The sequence below is a fragment of the Channa argus genome, chromosome 13 (assembly GCF_033026475.1).
Source record: "Channa argus isolate prfri chromosome 13, Channa argus male v1.0, whole genome shotgun sequence".
NCBI classification, from domain to species: Eukaryota; Metazoa; Chordata; class Actinopteri; order Anabantiformes; family Channidae; genus Channa; species Channa argus.
Window position 1 is genome coordinate 11394623 of NC_090209.1, and position 17861 is coordinate 11412483.

The 17861-nt window shown below is 42.0% G+C and overlaps 1 protein-coding gene across 5 annotated transcripts; it reads left to right on the forward strand.

Moving 5' to 3' along the window:
• The first annotated feature begins 3040 nt into the window (after positions 1–3040).
• On the forward strand, positions 3041–16911 carry zhx3b (zinc fingers and homeoboxes 3b). 5 transcript variants are annotated; one of them, XM_067528553.1, is made up of 8 exons: positions 3312–3517; positions 6345–6614; positions 10064–10954; positions 11048–11155; positions 11255–12832; positions 13503–14246; positions 15153–15426; positions 15824–16911. In XM_067528553.1, the coding sequence occupies exons 3-8, from the start codon at positions 10217–10219 to the stop codon at positions 15832–15834; spliced, it is 3453 nt and encodes a 1150-aa protein (XP_067384654.1). In that variant the 5' UTR covers positions 3312–3517; positions 6345–6614; positions 10064–10216; the 3' UTR covers positions 15835–16911. The 5 variants fall into 5 exon arrangements, with proteins under 5 accessions (XP_067384649.1, XP_067384654.1, XP_067384651.1 ...); XM_067528548.1 differs by lacking the exons at positions 3312–3517; positions 6345–6614 and adding an exon at positions 3041–3255; XM_067528550.1 differs by lacking the exon at positions 6345–6614.
• Positions 16912–17861: the final 950 nt, after the last annotated feature.

Below are 17861 nucleotides of genomic sequence, written 5' to 3' on the forward strand. Positions count from 1 at the left end.
CTTTTAAAAAATATTTTCTGACATTGTAAATATCAAACAATCTATAATTTATTAAATAAATACTTTTAACGCTATCTTTATCAAAAGAGAAAAAATTGTTTGTTGCACTCTTGTAATACATCTGTGAGGAATTAATATTGTAATGACTTTCTCTGTGTTAACATAAATTCATGTAATAAACACAACTGTATAAGTTAACATAATATAATGAAATTAACGAAGGGGTTAAAGAATCGAACTTTAATAAAGGGTAATGCCGCAAGGCAGAGGATGAAGGGCCTTTATTAGTTCATTTATGTATAGTTAATTATCTATTACAAATGTGCAAAATTGTAACAATTTAAGAATTAATTAAAGTACCTAAACCCAATATGAATAAATGTGGGACTTTTGGGGTCCCTGGGGAGTTTCCCACTTTTCCTGGTTGGTAATCCACCTTTAAGTATTGCCAAAGCAGGTTCTGTAAGGTTCATTAGACCGCATTATAATTCACTGTCTAATGAACCTTACACAACCTGCCTCGACAGAAAGACAACTGCAACTAATAATTATAGTAATCTTAATATTTAATCTGTATAATTTCGGTTCCTTCAACTAAAAGTCAATACACTATAACAAATATTTAGTTGGCATTTACAGACAACAAAGGAAACCAGAGAGTGCTGAAGAGTTTGGACCAGAGTTTTGGACATTTTTCCTTCAGGAAAACAATTCTCAAAATAACCAAGTATCAAAAGTATTTAAAAAAGTATTTTAAAAAATGCCAGTTCATTTTCTGCCAATCTGTTAATTAACAAATTGTTTCAGCTTAATGACAAATCCCCAAATAATCACAATGTACAGATTTAAAGTGCACTAGATAACAAGTCATTTATCCATCTAACCATTATCTTAACAGCTTATTCTTTTTAGGGTTGCCGGGGCTAGAGCCATGCACACATGCCCTGACATATTTTGCTACTGCCATCAAATTGTCAGTTTTTGATCTAAGAATGTTTCCCCCTGATTAAATGTGTTATATTGGGAACATTATTATAAATGTTTTAATATGTCATTGCAATAATGCTTGCTTCAAGCATTTTATTATATATCATAAATCATGGTGCATGTGTGCTTGTTGGTGGCAGTGATTGTTTAATGAAAGTGTATAGAGAGAAACAATCTGAGAGTTGGGTCGTCTATGTTGGTGTTGAAAACAAACATAAATAAGAGGATCAGATTTACTGCTGAAATATAGGCCTCCGTTTGTTATTTAAATAAAAAAAAAAGATTTAAGGGGTCACCAGGCAAAAATAATTGAAACCAAGGTTTTTTCAGGCAGGCTTCAACATAATTCACATTTTTTCATAATCATATTTGCTGTTTTTTTCCAAATGTAGCATTTACAACAAGCAGGTTTATCAGAGATTTTTATTTATTTAATGAGTAAACAGATCATGCTACGTTATTTCATTTGTTTTAATGAAAAATGAAGGTAATAACTGTTTATTCTGTTAGAGCAGAGATCTTTGGGTCCTTCAAACCAGCTGTCCAGCAGAGGGCGTCGTTTATGATAATTAGCTTTACTTTGTTTCTCCAGCTTCATCCTCTCATGACCAACCCTGTGATTTAAGGTATCAAAATTTAACTGACTTTAACTCAGTCGATGCGTTACGCGATGAAGTACTGTTAACTGAGTGAACGGCCGACCTTTTTAATCAATTATGCTACCATAGCCCCAGTCCTAAAACTTCAAATGAGACATCAAATTAATTTATTGAAAGCATCATCACATGTAAAATAAAAATAAATGAATAAATGTATAAATACTTCAGTATTTTTATATTTAGCACCATAATTGTATCTTAGTTGTCCTTTAGGTCTTAAAATTGCCCCAATAATTTAATAAAATGGGGGGGGGGCATGTTATCTTAAAGTGAAGTATAAGTTATGTTTATTATGCATGAATAATAAACATAAACATATTCTATATGACAATGATGTGTGCAATATTCAATCCTATGTTTACAGTTACAATGATCCTGATTTAAGCAGTATGTTAAAAGTTTTATCTGATATAAAAAAAAAAGGGGGGGGGGTAACCACATGTTAATGTCACTGAGTAGCACATCAGGTATCTTAGTTGAATAACCTGTTGAATCACATTGCATTGTATTGCAATGATGTTTGTTTTAGACCAAATGTTAGCATTTGGTCATAGCCAGTTGTACCTAATAAACTGATAACTGAGTGATTAGGATGAAATAATAAAATAGCAGTATGAATACTGTCCACTGTACATGTCTGTATTGTATATGTAAATGGTTATGATAAGGAACACATTCTGGAGATTTCACAGTAAACACATAAAATAAATTACTATACACCTATTCATGTTTTCCCTTCTCTTTTGTTCTCCTTTCTATGTACTTTTACGCTTGTCTATGGGGATTCTCAGTGCTTGTAACCTTGTTGATTCTAGGTAAAAGGTTCCTACACATTTATTAATTTAGTTTATTCTGGGCTCACATGCAGCATTATTAAAATTTCTGTTTTATCATATTAGCACATGGCTGACAAACAGAACGCATGGTTAGTATTCCACCGTCAGCAACATCTTATGAAGTTGACATCTCTAAGTAACCTAGATAATGGAAATTGGTAGGTTGATCTGGCCCATGAGAAGAGGTGAAACATGTTTTACTTACAACGCCATTTCCTTAAACTTATATTTAAATGATTTTGGATTTATTTATGTAGGCGAATAAATGTGGGAATCACTAGTGTACTACTGCAACACTATTCTAAAACTGCTTAAAAAATAATTGAATGCTGTCCTTTTAATAATGTCTATAAAGTTAAAGTCTTTCGAATAGTGTCGGATCAGCAGCCGCTGGATAGTGACGCCATGAGTCTGTGACAGCAAATATAAAGACGAGTCCTATTTATTGTCTTTTTTTTTGGTTTTGAGGGTTTTTCTATGTGCTGTACAGTAGTTTGCGTGAATGCAGTATGAAACGTAAAGGCTGTACTATCTCTTTAAGAGAAGTCACCTGGGAGGGGGACAGGTGTGAGTTGCTGTAATATCACGTTTAACCGGGACTGTCAACGGCTTTGTACATTTGCAGAACTTGACCACGAAGCCGCAGCTATGTCGGGTCACAGTCCGGGATGGGATGTGTGACATGTCCTCAGCGCTCTGAGCGGCGGAGCTCGAGCTCTCACGCCAACTCCACCGTCAGTGACGTCTGCGTCACGTGTCCGTCTCTTCCCTCGGTACGTCCGTCGTATTTTTCCTCCCCTCCACCGCCTGCTTTAACACACTCGAAATAAACAAGCTCAAAAACGGGGCCGTTGTAAGGACCGGGTCTGGCTCCAGTGTCACGTTTATCACCAGCCGATGGACAGAGGGGGCTTGCACCTATAAGTTACCATCAGTGGAGCCCCGACCTCCCGTCAGTCTCTGGCTCCACTGAGCCCACATCATTGGAAACTTTTTAAATACTGCGCTGCGTTCAGCGAGCTCCGACAAAGCGAGGTAAGACTGCTTTACATAATGGAGCTCTGTGCCAGTGTTTCAGCGTTTGCAAACTTGTGGGGAGCTATTGTGAAGCTCTTACCTTTGCGGGCTGCGCTTTGGCTCAGCAGTACTGGCCAGCTGCATGTCGCCTGCTTAAAATGGCGACAGCCGACGGGGGGGGGAGGCAGTAGTTTGGGGCTGGGGGGTTTGCCTTTTCCTCCACTCTGAATTGGTTAAAATGTTTGAAACATATAATCTAGACAATCCCATTAAGTTGGGGCTCACTCCGCCTAACTTGAGCGGAAGACGAACACGCATCATTTTCGGAAATGTTTGACGCCGCTGCGCTTGGGGACTGACGTTACAGTCCAGTCACTTTGTGTTTGTGCTGTTTCAGTAAATATCTCTGTTTGCTCACAGTTTTAGTAACATTTGATTTTGTATTAGTTTCCGTGAGACATTAACGATTATTACAAAGTGTAATATTTTCACGTGCTAAAAGTTCCCCATTTCTCCAGTCTGTGTGATGAATGAAGAAGTTACAAATCACTTGGAGCTCTTAAGACTAATATTGTTTGTAATATTTGCAATACGAACGTTTTACTGGCAATTTACTAAAATGTATCAATGAATCTACTTTTGTATTTTTTTTGCAAGAGCTTACAAAGTAACGTTTCTATGAAAATTAGGGCCAACACACTGTAAATATAGTCGCAGGAAAAAGTAATGACACTTCGTGAATTTTATGGTTTCCTGTATAAATTGGTAATAAAATGTAATCTAATCTTCACTAAAGTGCAAATAAAAAATAAACGCATTATTTCTTAGTTGCTTTAATAGAAAAAGTAATGATTCGTGTCCATCTTGAACGCGCCTAATAAGTGATGGTGTATAAAATAATGGCAACAATTAGGCTTCCGATGTCACTAAACAACAGCTGGAGTCAGATGTTAGCAAACCCGAGTCCAATCAATGAACCGACAGTGGAGGTGTGGTCTAAAACTAGCTTGGCTTTTAAAACCACTTAAACAGTGTCAGTTTGCTACCCACAAGCAGCATCAGCTGATGTGAGCCATGCTTCACAAAAAAAAAAAAACAGATTTCAGAAGACCTACAATCCAGAGTTGTTGATTTACATCTACCTGGAAAGGGTTACAGAATAATCTGAAAGACTTTGTATATTCATTGGTCCAGAGTTAGACATATTAACTATAAACAGAGATGATTTGGTACTGTGACTCACTCCAAAGGCACAATGCAGAATGCTTACTGAGTTTAAAAAAAAAAAAGAGCCCTAGAGTAATAGCTAAAGATTTGAATGATTGTCAGCCAACTATTCTCAAATCATGTAACCTTGGTTATTTATCATGTGTTGTTATGAGTGTGTGGCTTTGTGTGTGTGTATGTGGCTGTGTGTGTGACTATAGAGATTAGAGCAAAGCTTTTCCAGACAGCTAATTTGCGTCTGATGTCTACGAGAGTCCCAAGCATAGACATGGAGCTTAATCCAGCTACCTATTTATCACCGAACGTACACTGTTTACACTAACAATAAATATTATTAGTGATCACTAGTGGAGTAACAATGCACAAAGTGTTATGCACTTGAAGGTGTATATAAGGAAAAGTAAATCTTTATTATTGTTGTTGTTCCTCATCTTGCCATATGTTACTGTCGTAATGCTTGAGCTCAATGGTTGTGCATCTACCACGCAACCCCCCACCCCCACCCCCCACCAACAATGTAAAATAAAATAAAAAACTCCACCCTCTTTCTCCTTCACACTTAAGTTAGTGACTTTAATAATAAAGTCACTGACATTAATATACAGTGACTTTATAGTGAAATTATATTTTGGCCTTGTGCTTTTGCTCATTTCACATCTTAAATCTCTTTTATTGTGGTTGCTACTTCTTTCCAAGTATCTATGATCAGCTGCTGGACTCAAATTGAGTGGTTCTTTGTGTGTGACAGTCCTTCAGTAGTGACTTTCTATCACTGAGTTTCTTCTCCTCTCTCTGTTAACCCATGTAATGACAATTTACTTGCAGATCTTTTCAAAGTATGATCACAAAGGGGGGAAAAACTGTTTCTACTCAGGAGCCTTTTCAGTCTTGGGGAAGAACAGTGTGATTCACTCATGTCCAGAGTGAGCAGGTTTGGGTCAGCAGCAGTAGCGGCCTCATCCTCTGCTTGGCTGGTTAACTGCTTTGTGATGTCAGCCATTTTAGGTTGGACAGCACAGAGCATGGTACTCCGCCATTTTTCTTTCCCTCCCCTCTCAGCAACCCAGTTTTAACGCATGCACTGGCAGTGGCCACAGCAATGCAGCCGTTTACAGCCCACGCAGCCATCCTCTCCCTGACCTGCAAGCAGTCCAAATGGGAGTCAGGAGCAGATGGAGTGTCATTGAGGTTTTCTTCATGTTGCCAGTATTTTACAAAGAATTAAAACGGCAGTGCAAAGAAATTCCCTAACACAAAACACGTAGGCAATAAAAGTGGTGAACCGTGGTTGTCAGCAAAGGTCTAAGCTAATGAAAACCCTGAAGTTGATTGACAGGAGTAGGGTAGCTGGAGGCATGTCTGTTTTAGGTGGGAGTAAATTAAGGAACTGGCAAGGTGTTGGTGTTTTGGGACAGAAGAAAATGTGGTGAATCATTTGGGGTTTGGTACAGTGATCAAAACAGTTGTAGAGTTGGTGTTTTGGAAAAGAGAGTCGTAGATGACGAAGGGTTTGTCTTTAGTTGCAGACCTGATAATTAGCTAGAATACTCTGAGGAACAGTGGTGCTTCTTCAGTCTTTTGTTCTATCCATGCCTGCAATTTTCTGCAATGAATACAGGATCTCTGAAGACCTCAGGCTGCTGCAGGCCAAGCACAAGAGACACAAGCAGGGAGCAATGGCTAAGGCAGATGACAAGACAGGCACTAAGTTAACAGGAAGAGTCAATAGCATGCTTTGGGGACGACGACCACACCTAGCTGGGAGACATCAACACCGCGTGAGGAAGGCACTGAAATAGGAGCAGGGCAGGGACTCTCCAAATACCACTCACAGGGGTGTGTGGAACAAACAAGACCCACCAGAGCCAGGAACAGGATGGCATAAGAGGTGCGTGTGCGTAGATCTGAACAACCATATGTGTGCGTGTTTACCCACATGCGTGTACTTCAGAGAAATGAGCTGGTGAGCAAAAAAAAAAAGGGGGGGGGTTGCCATGGGGACAGTAACACACCAGTGGCGCTGGCGACCTGTCTCCCTGGGCCAAACTTGCTCAAAGAGGGAGGAGTAGAAGGAACGGTGGGAAGAAGGGAGGGTAGCAGAGGGTGAAGAGACATTCAGAAGAGGGAGGAGAAGGAGGGGTGAGGGTGAAGAGATGGGAAGAGTGAGGAAAAAAGAAGGGTGAGGAAGCAAGGAATGAGTTGCCTGTGTGTATTTTCTGTCCTGGTAAAGAGAACCATTGTTAGACACACACAGTTATCAGTGATTCACATTCATTCCCAGTAAGGTGATGAGTAGTTTAGTTAGCATGCAGCTCCTCTGTGTGGCCTAGCTGTAGGATTTCTGCTGTGTCTGAGAGCTATTATTGGCCTGTACTCAGAGGATATAGCCCAGGCCTAGACAAGAGTCAGGCCAGGGGATGAAAGGAGGTCATGCTAGGCTGAGCCAGTGATGAGAGGTAGATATTATAGGTTATGAACCACTAGGACAAAAGTATTGTCTTTTTGTGTCACTGGGAGATTTGACTCTTTCAAACACAGGCAAAATGGCAGCCTTACTACATCAGTAAACAAGCCTCACACACAGGCATGCAGGCAGCCTCCCCCGCACGCCACATACACACACAAACGCAAGCACACATGCGCCCCCGCCCACCCCACCCCACCTCCCTTCTCTCTCAATCTCACAGGAAACCCACACATGCAAACGCTGACACATATAACAGACACAAAGCGATTACCACCACATGGTCCATCAACCTATGTGCAAATTTTAAATTGAAGTTTTTGGCTGATACACTCATACAAGTGAGTCAACAGAAGTCATCTGATCCCGGCATTGCTGAGACATGAGCTGTCCATTTCAACTCGCCCGATAATGGCTGTGTTTGCATTGCACATTGTTTTGGTCCTCACCTATTTGAGGCCTGTGGGACTGTGCTGGTTCCTATCCTTGCTGAAGTTTTGTGTGCAGACACCTTCGCACAATTACGGTTTGTGGGTGTTGCGGCTGTGACGAATGAGTTGATTTTATAGTCCGACACCTTATGTATTTACCATTTGGTTCAATGTGAGTAATTATTTTGCATAAGGTGCTAAAATAGCATGTGTGTACAGACAGTGACGCTGAACTCCAGGTTATGTCCACTGGCTGAAGAGCTCGGGTTGGAACATTCCAGGCTTTGCAGTGCGGGAGGGAGGGAGGGAGGGAGGGAGAGAGAGAGGGAGAGAGAGAGAGAGAGAGAGAGAGAGAGAGAGAGAGAGAGAGAGAGAAGGACTGTGTGATTGTAGTTTTGAAGCAAGAAGGGGGCGTTGAGGAGCGGGGGTTGGCAGAGTAGGGCGGGATGGTGTTGGCTGGGCAGAGGGGGGTATCAGGGAGGAAAATTCCTCACCGAAACACCTTAGTGCTTCCTCCACAACACTTAACACCCCTCCTCACCCCAGACCCGCCGCCCATCCCCCACCAAGGTCTCTCGTTCACTCTCCCTCTCCTCTCACTTGCCCACCCACACCCAACAGAGCCACGTGATGGATGGCTGAGACTGCCCACCCCATAAGCTTTTGTGTTGGTCATGTGACAAGCCTTCCTTGGCAGAGAGGTGCCCCCTGATGCAGAACTGAATGGCAGGGGAGTAGGAGGGGTGCAAAACAGCTCAAGCCAAGGGCAGTTACTCTCTCTGGGGGGTGCACGGGGGAACAAGGGGCATCACGTTCCCTCCACAGTAGCAAACTTTATTTGCCTGTTAACCCTTCACACTCTGATCCAAAGAAATCACTATTGAACAACAGTGGAAGATGCCCATTGTCAGCTATGTTTCCATCACAGCCTTAATTTAATGTTTTATCATTGCTAAATTTTTATAGTGTTGGTTTCAAAAAACAAATAATTTAGTGCATTCAATGAATATTACCTCTGTTGACGCTTGTGACTCTTGCAAAACTGAAATTGATTTTCTTGCACTTGGTGAAATGTGTCATATCCTAGTCCTGTAAGGGTTAACTGGGCTTTAAGCTAATGTACCATGACCTTTCTGTGTTAAAGCAAAGCGTGTGTGTGTGTGTGTGTATAAGAGAAATTCAGCGACTACATTTGAGCAAGTTATGCTTGATTGAATAAGGACATATTTATTGTGTCATGACAGTGACTTGGAGTATTCTGTTCTCCTGAGAGAGATGGCGGTTAGGCCACAGCAGGAGTGTGCACAACGGGTTATGCTCAATCTGAAACTATTCTGATATTTGCATGGTACTTTTCTCTTTGCTCATAGGAAAGGCAATTTTACATGGGCTGTCTACCACAAAAGCTGCATATGGTTGTCTTTGCATTGGGAGTGGCTGGACTTTTAAGAGGTTTTTAGGGTTTTCCTGTCTAACTTCTGTGAGCTCTGAACTTTTGTGAGCTTTTGCTGCTCTGTGCGTGAAGTGTCATGTCAGTGCACAGTGACTGAAAGAGCAATTGCCCTAGAGCTGTCCTCCAATACTGAATCACTACCTTTCTGTGAGAGGGAGCAGAGAAGGGGAGGGAGGAGAAAACTCCCCCACAGGAAGCTTCGCCATTTTGTATGGAGACGAGGAATTTAAAGGTAAATTCGAAAATGTAACATTTATATTCTTGTGCAGCTTGGTGTGTTTACATCTGTACCGTCTGAATGGTTTTTAGGTGAGAACATCTCTCCAACGAAGATCTGTCGAACCACCCACTTGCACAATTTTCAGATAGACTATCATAAGCAACACATTCACAACTGAGTATTTCTGTGACAGTCCTTATGAAGGTGTTTAGTGAAGCTACAGAGGCTCTGGATTAAAAAAAAAAAATACAGAATGTGCTTTCTCTGTGGGGGTGTGTCTGAATGAGGGGAAGTGAGACAGAGTTGTGTGGGGGAGGGGAAAGAAGGGGGTAGGACAGGAGATCTCCTAAAAAGCCTTCAGTGAAGAAGCAGACTGAGCTTGTTTGAATGCCCTTAAAACAGCCTTAGGTTTCTTTGGTCTGGGGAGTTCAGGGGACTTGATTATATTTTTAATCAAGGTTTGGAGGTGACTCAGTTAAGTCTTTTTGCAGGGCCTTGTTATTACCTGTGTTTTTTTTTGTTTTTATTTTAAATACCTAGAAAGATCCAGCTGTATGTGAGTTGTATCCAACTGAAAGGACAATGGCTTGTCCTGTGTAATGTAAGATCTCTCTTCTTCTTTTTTTCTTTTCACAGTCTGTTTTTCTCCCATCCTTTTCCTTCTTTGTACTTGAACTTCAGCATGTATTCTGCTAAGAAAACATCTCCAGGGGTATTTTGTTGCATGATTGAGTGCTTGGGCTAAAACATGTTTTTCTCTGATTTCCAGGTTTTTGTTCAACATTGCAAGTGGACCGATGGACAAGTCCTGCCACCATCCTTTCATAATGCCTGTTCTATAGTCAACTGGAAGCGAATTACATTCTCTCTCACACTCCACTCAAAGCTATTTGACCAGCCCTCCCCACCCTGTGGTCAAACCATGGCCAGCAAAAGGAAGTCCACTACGCCTTGCATGATACCTAGCAAGATAATACATCCTTCAGAGGACTTTGAACAGGACTCTTCTGTCCTTCTTCATCAGTCCAGGATTTCTGACAGTGGCAGACTCTTAGACCCTGGAGAGTCTTCCAAACCAGAGGCAGGGGACGCTATCAAAGATGGTGGTGGCACGTACACCTGTAAGCCTTGTAACTTTGAAACCCATGACCTTAACTTGTTCTTGGATCACGTGTACACCGGGCACCCAGATTTTCGTGCAGATCCCAGCTTTTTTTGTGTGAGCTGTGGGGTTTCAGCACCTAAGTTTGAGGGGCTAGCCCTGCACAATGCCAGGATTCACCCCAGCACATTTAACACCAGTTTGCAGCTGAGGAAGAGGGACAAGAGGGTTGTGGTGGAGCAGAATCTGGTGGCTGGGACAGAGTCATGGAAGGATAGCGAAATTTCCATCACCAAAACCCCAATTATGAGGATGCTGAAAGGCAAAACAGAGCCTAAACGGATAGTTGTGTCTCACCCAGTCTCTGACGAGCCTCATTCAGAATCTCAGTCCCTCTCTGCCTCAAGAGAGACTGAGAGAAAAGAGACTGCTGCAGTGACAGTCACCCATGTTCCTACAATAGTCCACAATGGAGCCAACAAGGTCACGCTGCCTTCAGCCATCCAGATAGTCAATGGCTCTGGAGCATTACCAGTGCTCAAGACCCCCATCACGCAGGTCTGCCTCTTAGTTTGGCTATTTGGGAACGATCTGTTTTGAATGGAATTCTAATTAGTTAATGAAAATGTGTTTGTATCTGTTTTCTTACAGGTGGTGTCAGTGGTTCAGAATAGAAGCCTTAATCAGACTGCACCGATCACAGCCTCCTCAAATGTTTCTTCCCCTTCCTTAACTTCCTCCTCCAAAAATCTCCCAAAGGTAAGTGTTTTTATTTTTTGTGTCCCAGTATTATGAAGTTAATTGAATATACAGTAATGTAGTCATCTCTTGCTCTCGTTTTTACATTTTTCCTCCTAGGTGATGATTCCTTTGAGCAGCATTCCTACATACAGTGCCTCCATGGACTCTTCTTCCTTCTTAAAGACCTCCTTCAGTAAGTTTCCATACCCCACAAAAGCTGAGCTCTGCTACCTGACTGTGGTCACGAAGTTCCCCGAAGAGCAGATCAAGATCTGGTTCACAGCTCAGAGACTTAAGCAAGGCATTAGCTGGTCTCCTGAGGAGATTGATGAGGCCAGGAGGAAGATGTTCAACACAATAATCCAGACCACACCCTCAAGCTCGCAGAACCAGGCCCAGAGTAACCAGAGCCCAGCCCAACACACTATCACAGTCCTGCCTGCGTCACTGGGGGCCACAGGGATCCCTCATATTCTGCAGGGATCTCTTGTCAGCCAAGGAGGCGTAATTGTCACACAACCTGTAATGACCAATGGTATCCAGGTTAGCAGTGCCCCTGTGGCCCTGGCTGTCACACCAAAGCCCCAAGCAGAAGCCCGCCCCATGATGCAGGCCCGACCTGCTGCAGCCCTGGTGGCAGACAAAGGCGTCAGCATGGTGGTGGGGACAGTTGGCAGCAGCAGTACAGGGAGCAATAGCATTAGCAGCAGTAATAGCAGTAGGAGTGGGGGTGGAGCCATCAGCAGCATTATTAGTAGCAGTCAGGCTAGTGTCATCAACCTTAGTATTGGAGGGAGTAATCCTATTAATAGTAAGGTGAACAGTGTCAATGGTAAACACAGCAGTACTAACGGAGACTGCAGCGACAAAAGTAATAGTAGTGTTACCAGCCATGTTAAAACTGATATCAGCAAAGCCAACAACACCAGCAATGGGCAGAATGACAATAGAGTAACTGCAGATAGTAAAAACACGTTAGAAATGAAATCTGTTAACATTAACAGCAAAGTGGGCAGTGATGGGCAGAAGAGCAAAGATACTAATGTTAGCAGCAGCAAAAATATCACAACCAGCAAAAGCACAGATGATGTTGACCCCTCCACCAGTGACTCTCCAATTAACAAAATGGAGGAGGCATCTTCCCCTACCCCCAAATCTTCTTCCCCCTCTCCCGCAGCTCCTGCAAGCAACACATCTGGCACCCGGACACCCGTTAATGCATTTCTTGATCCTAGCTTTTACAAGGGCAAGAAGTCTCAGGAGCAGCTAAACGCTCTGAAAGATAGTTTTCAGGTCAGCCAGTTCCCCGACCAGGAGGAGGTTGACCGCCTCATAGCTCTGACTGGGCTCACAGTACGAGAAGTCCGCAAATGGTTCAGTGACCGGCGCTACCACTTTCGCAACCTGAAAGGTACACGGACCAGCACTGGTGCACAAAATAAGTCAGTCACAGGAGCTGGAACGGGCAGCAGTTCAAGTACACCAGGGAGTGGTTCCACTGGTGCTACCGACCCTGTCGACCTGTCAGAAAGCGGCAGCAACACTGGTGCAAAACCAACCCAACACAGCTCTGCACCCCTGAGTCCAACTGCAACACAGACCCCCACCTCACCCATGACACCTTCCCGACGACTTCCTAGACCACCTTCACCTGATTTCACAGCTATCCGCTACAAGGAGAGAGAACCCCACCAGGTGAGAATCTGCCCTTGGTGTGTAACAAACCATGAGCTTAATATTGAGTTTTCTTTTTTACTCAGAAATGTTGATTGCTTGATTAATAAGTTGATTACTTTTTATGACTAGTCAAATAAATTCAGACTTCATACTAGCTGAATTGGGCTGAAGAGTAAAACTCTGTATCAATTCAAAACCCACAGATTTTCAAAGTGAGTTGCTCTGTGGCTTAAGGCATAACTCTGAACTTTCAGTGGTCTGGTCTGAGTCCCACGCAGTCTTCTTATCTAGATTAATTGTTTCTGATTCATTTCGGTTTTAAACCGTTTATTACAAGTAAGAAAGAAAATATTAAAATAGTATAGTTTATGAACAGTTGTTATTCTTAAAGCCATTCAGAACATCGTCTAAAAAGGTCTAAAAAGTTATGAAAAAAAAACTCTAGATCATCATAGATACCCTGTTCACCTGGGTATCTGATGTCTTGTTTTGTCCAAATAGTCCGAAAAGCAACACATGTTCTTTAACCTGAAAATATTTAGCTATTTTTGGTTTGCAATTGACTTCTAATACACAATCAATTTAAAGCACTGGTGCAGATTCACTGACTTCCTGAGCAGCTAGTTGATTAATCAAATCATGTAATTAGTGGCACTCCACTCACGCACTGGTCTTGTATTATGTTTAGGTAAAGGCACTAGAGGCCAGCTTTACCCATGATCCTGACCCATCAGAAGAAGAGGTGGACAAACTCCGGTCAGAGACTAAGATGACCAGAAGGGAGATCCACGGCTGGTTTGCTGAGAGGAGGAAGAGAGTGGCAGCTGAGAAAAAGAAGGAGGAGGCAGAGCGAGCAATGAGAGAAGAAGAGGATGAGATGGAAGCTGAAGGGGACGAGCGACAGAGAGAGGAGAGTGGACTTTCAGGAGAACTGAAAGTGAACCCTATTAAAATAAACCTGAAGATGCTGAAGGTGACGGAGGCCAATGGCAAAGCGGAAGGTGAAGAGTCGGATAGCCCTAGTTTACAGCTTCAGGCCAGTTGCACGCCTGCATCCTCCCCAGTTACCACTCCATCCTCCACCTCAAAACCATCCCAAACCTCCACCCCAACAGCCAAACCATCCCACTCTCTTAAACCCACAGCCATTCGAGGTAAAAAGACCCCAGAACAGCTTCACCTGCTCAAACAAGTCTATGCCCGGACCCAGTGGCCCAGCGCTGCACAGTACGATGAACTCATCTCGGCCACTGGACTCCCCAGGCCTGAAGTAGTGCGCTGGTTTGGGGACAGCCGGTATGTGCAGAAGAATGGCCAACTTAAGTGGCTGGAGGCCTACCAGAGCATGGCTCTGGAAGAGGACCTCCAGAAGGGAAACACTCAGATCCTCCAGGATCACCTTGATGTCCATGGCAGGCTGGAGGAGTCACAGGTATAAACACCAGCAAGTAGCGTTTATAGATGAGTTCAAACCTTAGAGGCAGCAGATTAATCTGTTCTGTTATGATTCAAGATATGTAAAATGGTTTTCGGTCTTCACTCAGATGTATTCACGTGTGTAGGAGATGTAGTAATTTCTCTTTTGGCGTACTTGAACTTTGAGACCTTCACACTCTTGACAGCTTCAAAACCTCCTATGATTTTTTTATATTTGTGTTAGAAAGTAGACTTGTTGGTGGCTTACATGAAGCCATGAAGGTGGCCACACGAGTCATAAAACCACTACATTTTACTTCCTAATTGCATTCAATGGTGAAGCTGGAGCTGCAGCATGCTCCATAATTCATTTCAGTATTTATGTGACTGATTTTGAATAATTTTTTATGTAACTTTTTTTGTGGTTATATTTTGCTGCCGTTTTAGTTTTTTTTGTTGTTTTGTTTTGAATACACTAAATAACTTCTTTCAACTTTGGTCACATTAGGTGCCTCACACTTTGTAATCACACCGTTTGGTGTGAGCTTCGAAAAAAGTCAATTTTAATATTATTATTATGTCTTAAAATATTGTAAAAGTCAAATAATGGTCCAGAACCTAGCAATGTGTTTTCCTTGGTAATGTGTTTACCAGTTAACATGTAATATTGACATTGTCTACTGCTTCCAAGTGACTACATTTAGGTTCTGATTATTAGAATATTGCTTTTTTATTGCAGATACTTATACTTTTTGATATAATGGTCAAATGCATCTAGATCGACTAGTTTACCACTGAGCCATCAGGGCCCCTAACGGTTCAACGCATATTTATCCATAAAATTTGTGATTTAAAATGGAATGGTTCAGTGATTTCTGAAATGACACAAAATATTTTGTTCCGTCTTTCTGATTATTCTCAGTTACAGGAACTGGCCCAGTCTAGTGGGTTAACAGCAGACTTGGTGCAACATTGGTTCTTCAGCAAGGCGTCTTTGGCCCGGACAGAACAAAGTGCTGGTGCAGGGCCAAGACCAGTTGCACCATCCATTGCAGCCGAGTCACGAACAACAGGACCTTCTCTGCTGGAGCCACAGCCAGGAGGAGGAATGGAGGTGAAAATGGAGCAGTCGGTGTGTGGTGACCTAAGGGAAGCAGAGGAAGTAAAAACTGACAAGACTGTGAATCCTACTAAAGGTACTCCGCATGTCTAGGCCTGAGTGCGATACATAAACAGGGGTCACTACAAATTTTGACCAGACTAGGGCTGAATAGTTATTTTCATAATGATTGTACCTGAAACTTATGTAAACTGCAAGTTGTGAATCTTTTTTCAGATACTAAGATGAAGTCTCTAATATAATATTGTCTTAATAATAGTCACAAATAACAAAGTGAAGATCTAAATCATAAATAGGGAGGAATCATGACGTGTCACAACATGCCTCATTTCTTAGTTACGATCATTGTGTTTGTACCTGTCTGTCATCAGAGACATGTATTTGTTTCTGAGACAAGTACATTGTGTCTAAATATAAATTTATACATCGTTTCTAGTGTGTTGTCAGAGTAATGGATTTTGTGATTACAACAGGAACTGACTGAAGAGGCGTTTGGTCAGAGGATGGAGTCCACACTACAGGTGGTCTAAATGTTGGGAGCCTTGAGTAAGATGGCAGATGTGGTTGTAATAGGATCACTGGATGGAAATGGACCTTGAAACCATCCCCACCCATCCCTCTCCTTTTCTTACTCACAACCCTAGAGGTATGTATGGCCCCCCCCTCCCACTACGGGAGATGGAAGTAAGAACCACTAAACCCAGCCCCCACGTCCACACCCAATTCCAATTCATTCCACCGACACCCTGATGCCTTCCCCGATATCCTTCCATTCACAATTTACCCATCAAAACCAAGTTCTGGAGTTTTAGAGGTTTGTTCTGCCTGAATGCTTGGATGGGGGAGAGGAGGACAGATGAGAAGGACAAAAGGGGAAGAGGGGTTTAAAAGTGGTGAAGATTGTGGTCGAGATTGACACCTCAGTAGATGCGGATTGGTGTGGGAGGTTGATCTGGACAGTTATCGACAAAGTCATCAGACGATTATACGTGGAGCATTGAAAGACACTCCACAAGAGTTTGTTCAAGGGTACGAGAAACTGCACAGCTCTTTACTACAGGGTGCTTGTCTAGGCCTTAAAGTACATCAGATGAACGTTTTTCCAATGTGTCATCTTCATGCTAATCTTTTTCATTTTCATGCACTCAAAGTTGTGCTTACAGCTCCCTTCGAATGTGCCAGCCAGGCTGCTGAAACACAGCACTGACGTTAATGTCTCGGTTATTTTTGGACATCCGTTTGTTCTAACTTTTCACTTTATTTGTACGTAACCTTTTGGTTATATGTAGGACATGAAATTGAATAATGTCTGGATTATTTCACCTACAGGGGGCAAGCACCCTGTTGTCAAAAAAACTTTTGACTATGGAATCTGGTTTGTGTTGTAGCATCAAGTGCTTCTTTACGTCATCGACGTGTACGTACATTTGTTTTTAATGGAACTTTCTTAGGACATAAATTTGACTGTAAAAGAACTGTGAACCTTTACCAGAGTTCCATACTTAGGCTTGATGTATAATTTTTACAGATTGTATTTGCAGAATAAAAAGAATGTAATGAATTCTTGACTCTGTCACTGACGTTAATCACAACTCCATAGTTATGCAGCCATGGTACACTAACAGAAAAATCAGTTTAAAGGATAACGCAGGTTATTGTACAATAACCTAAACACTAACCTGTTAAAACCAAACCGGTTATACAGTTATAACTAATAACCTGCCCACTGCCATGGACTGGCAGATGAAGCACAGTAATGAGAACATGTCTCTATAAACTAGACATTACTTCCGCTTTATGGATTATTGGAATAATAAAAATTAGACGAGGTGGGACTGATGAAACCGTTCGTACCCTTACACAAAACAAATATGAAAGCCACAATTTTTAGATATCATTTGAAAATGAAATTAAAAATCTTTTTGATTTTAGACAAGATTTTAAATACACAAATGTAAGAGAGATTTATTAGAAAATATAGTTGGACTGCAGTAATATTTAATAACTGTTTCCTGTAATTACCGTTACACTTACCTGTTTTTATTTTAGAAAAGTCCATTTAAATTTGATTCCCATAACAAGTAAATAGTAAATGTTCTGCACCTATATAGCGCTTTTCTACCTATTGGCACTCAAAGCGCTTTACACTGCTTCTCATTCACCCATTCAGACTCACAATCACACACACACACACACACACACACACACACAGATGGGGGAGCTGCTATGCAGCTGGACAACGCTCACCGGGAGCAACTAAGTTGGGGTTCAGTGTCTTGTTCAAGGACACTTAGACATGTGACTGGAGGAGCCGGTCAACTGCTACCTTCCTGCGCCACAGTCGCCCCTGTTAAGTACTTGCTTAACACTTTTTTGACTGCACCTGCAAAAACATTAGCCCCACCTCACTTTTGTTGACTATTAAAAGCCACTTTTTTAAAAAAAAGGGAAATAACACCCATCAAACTAATGTGGCTAAATTTGCTGTATTTGTATAAGTGCAAAAAAGAA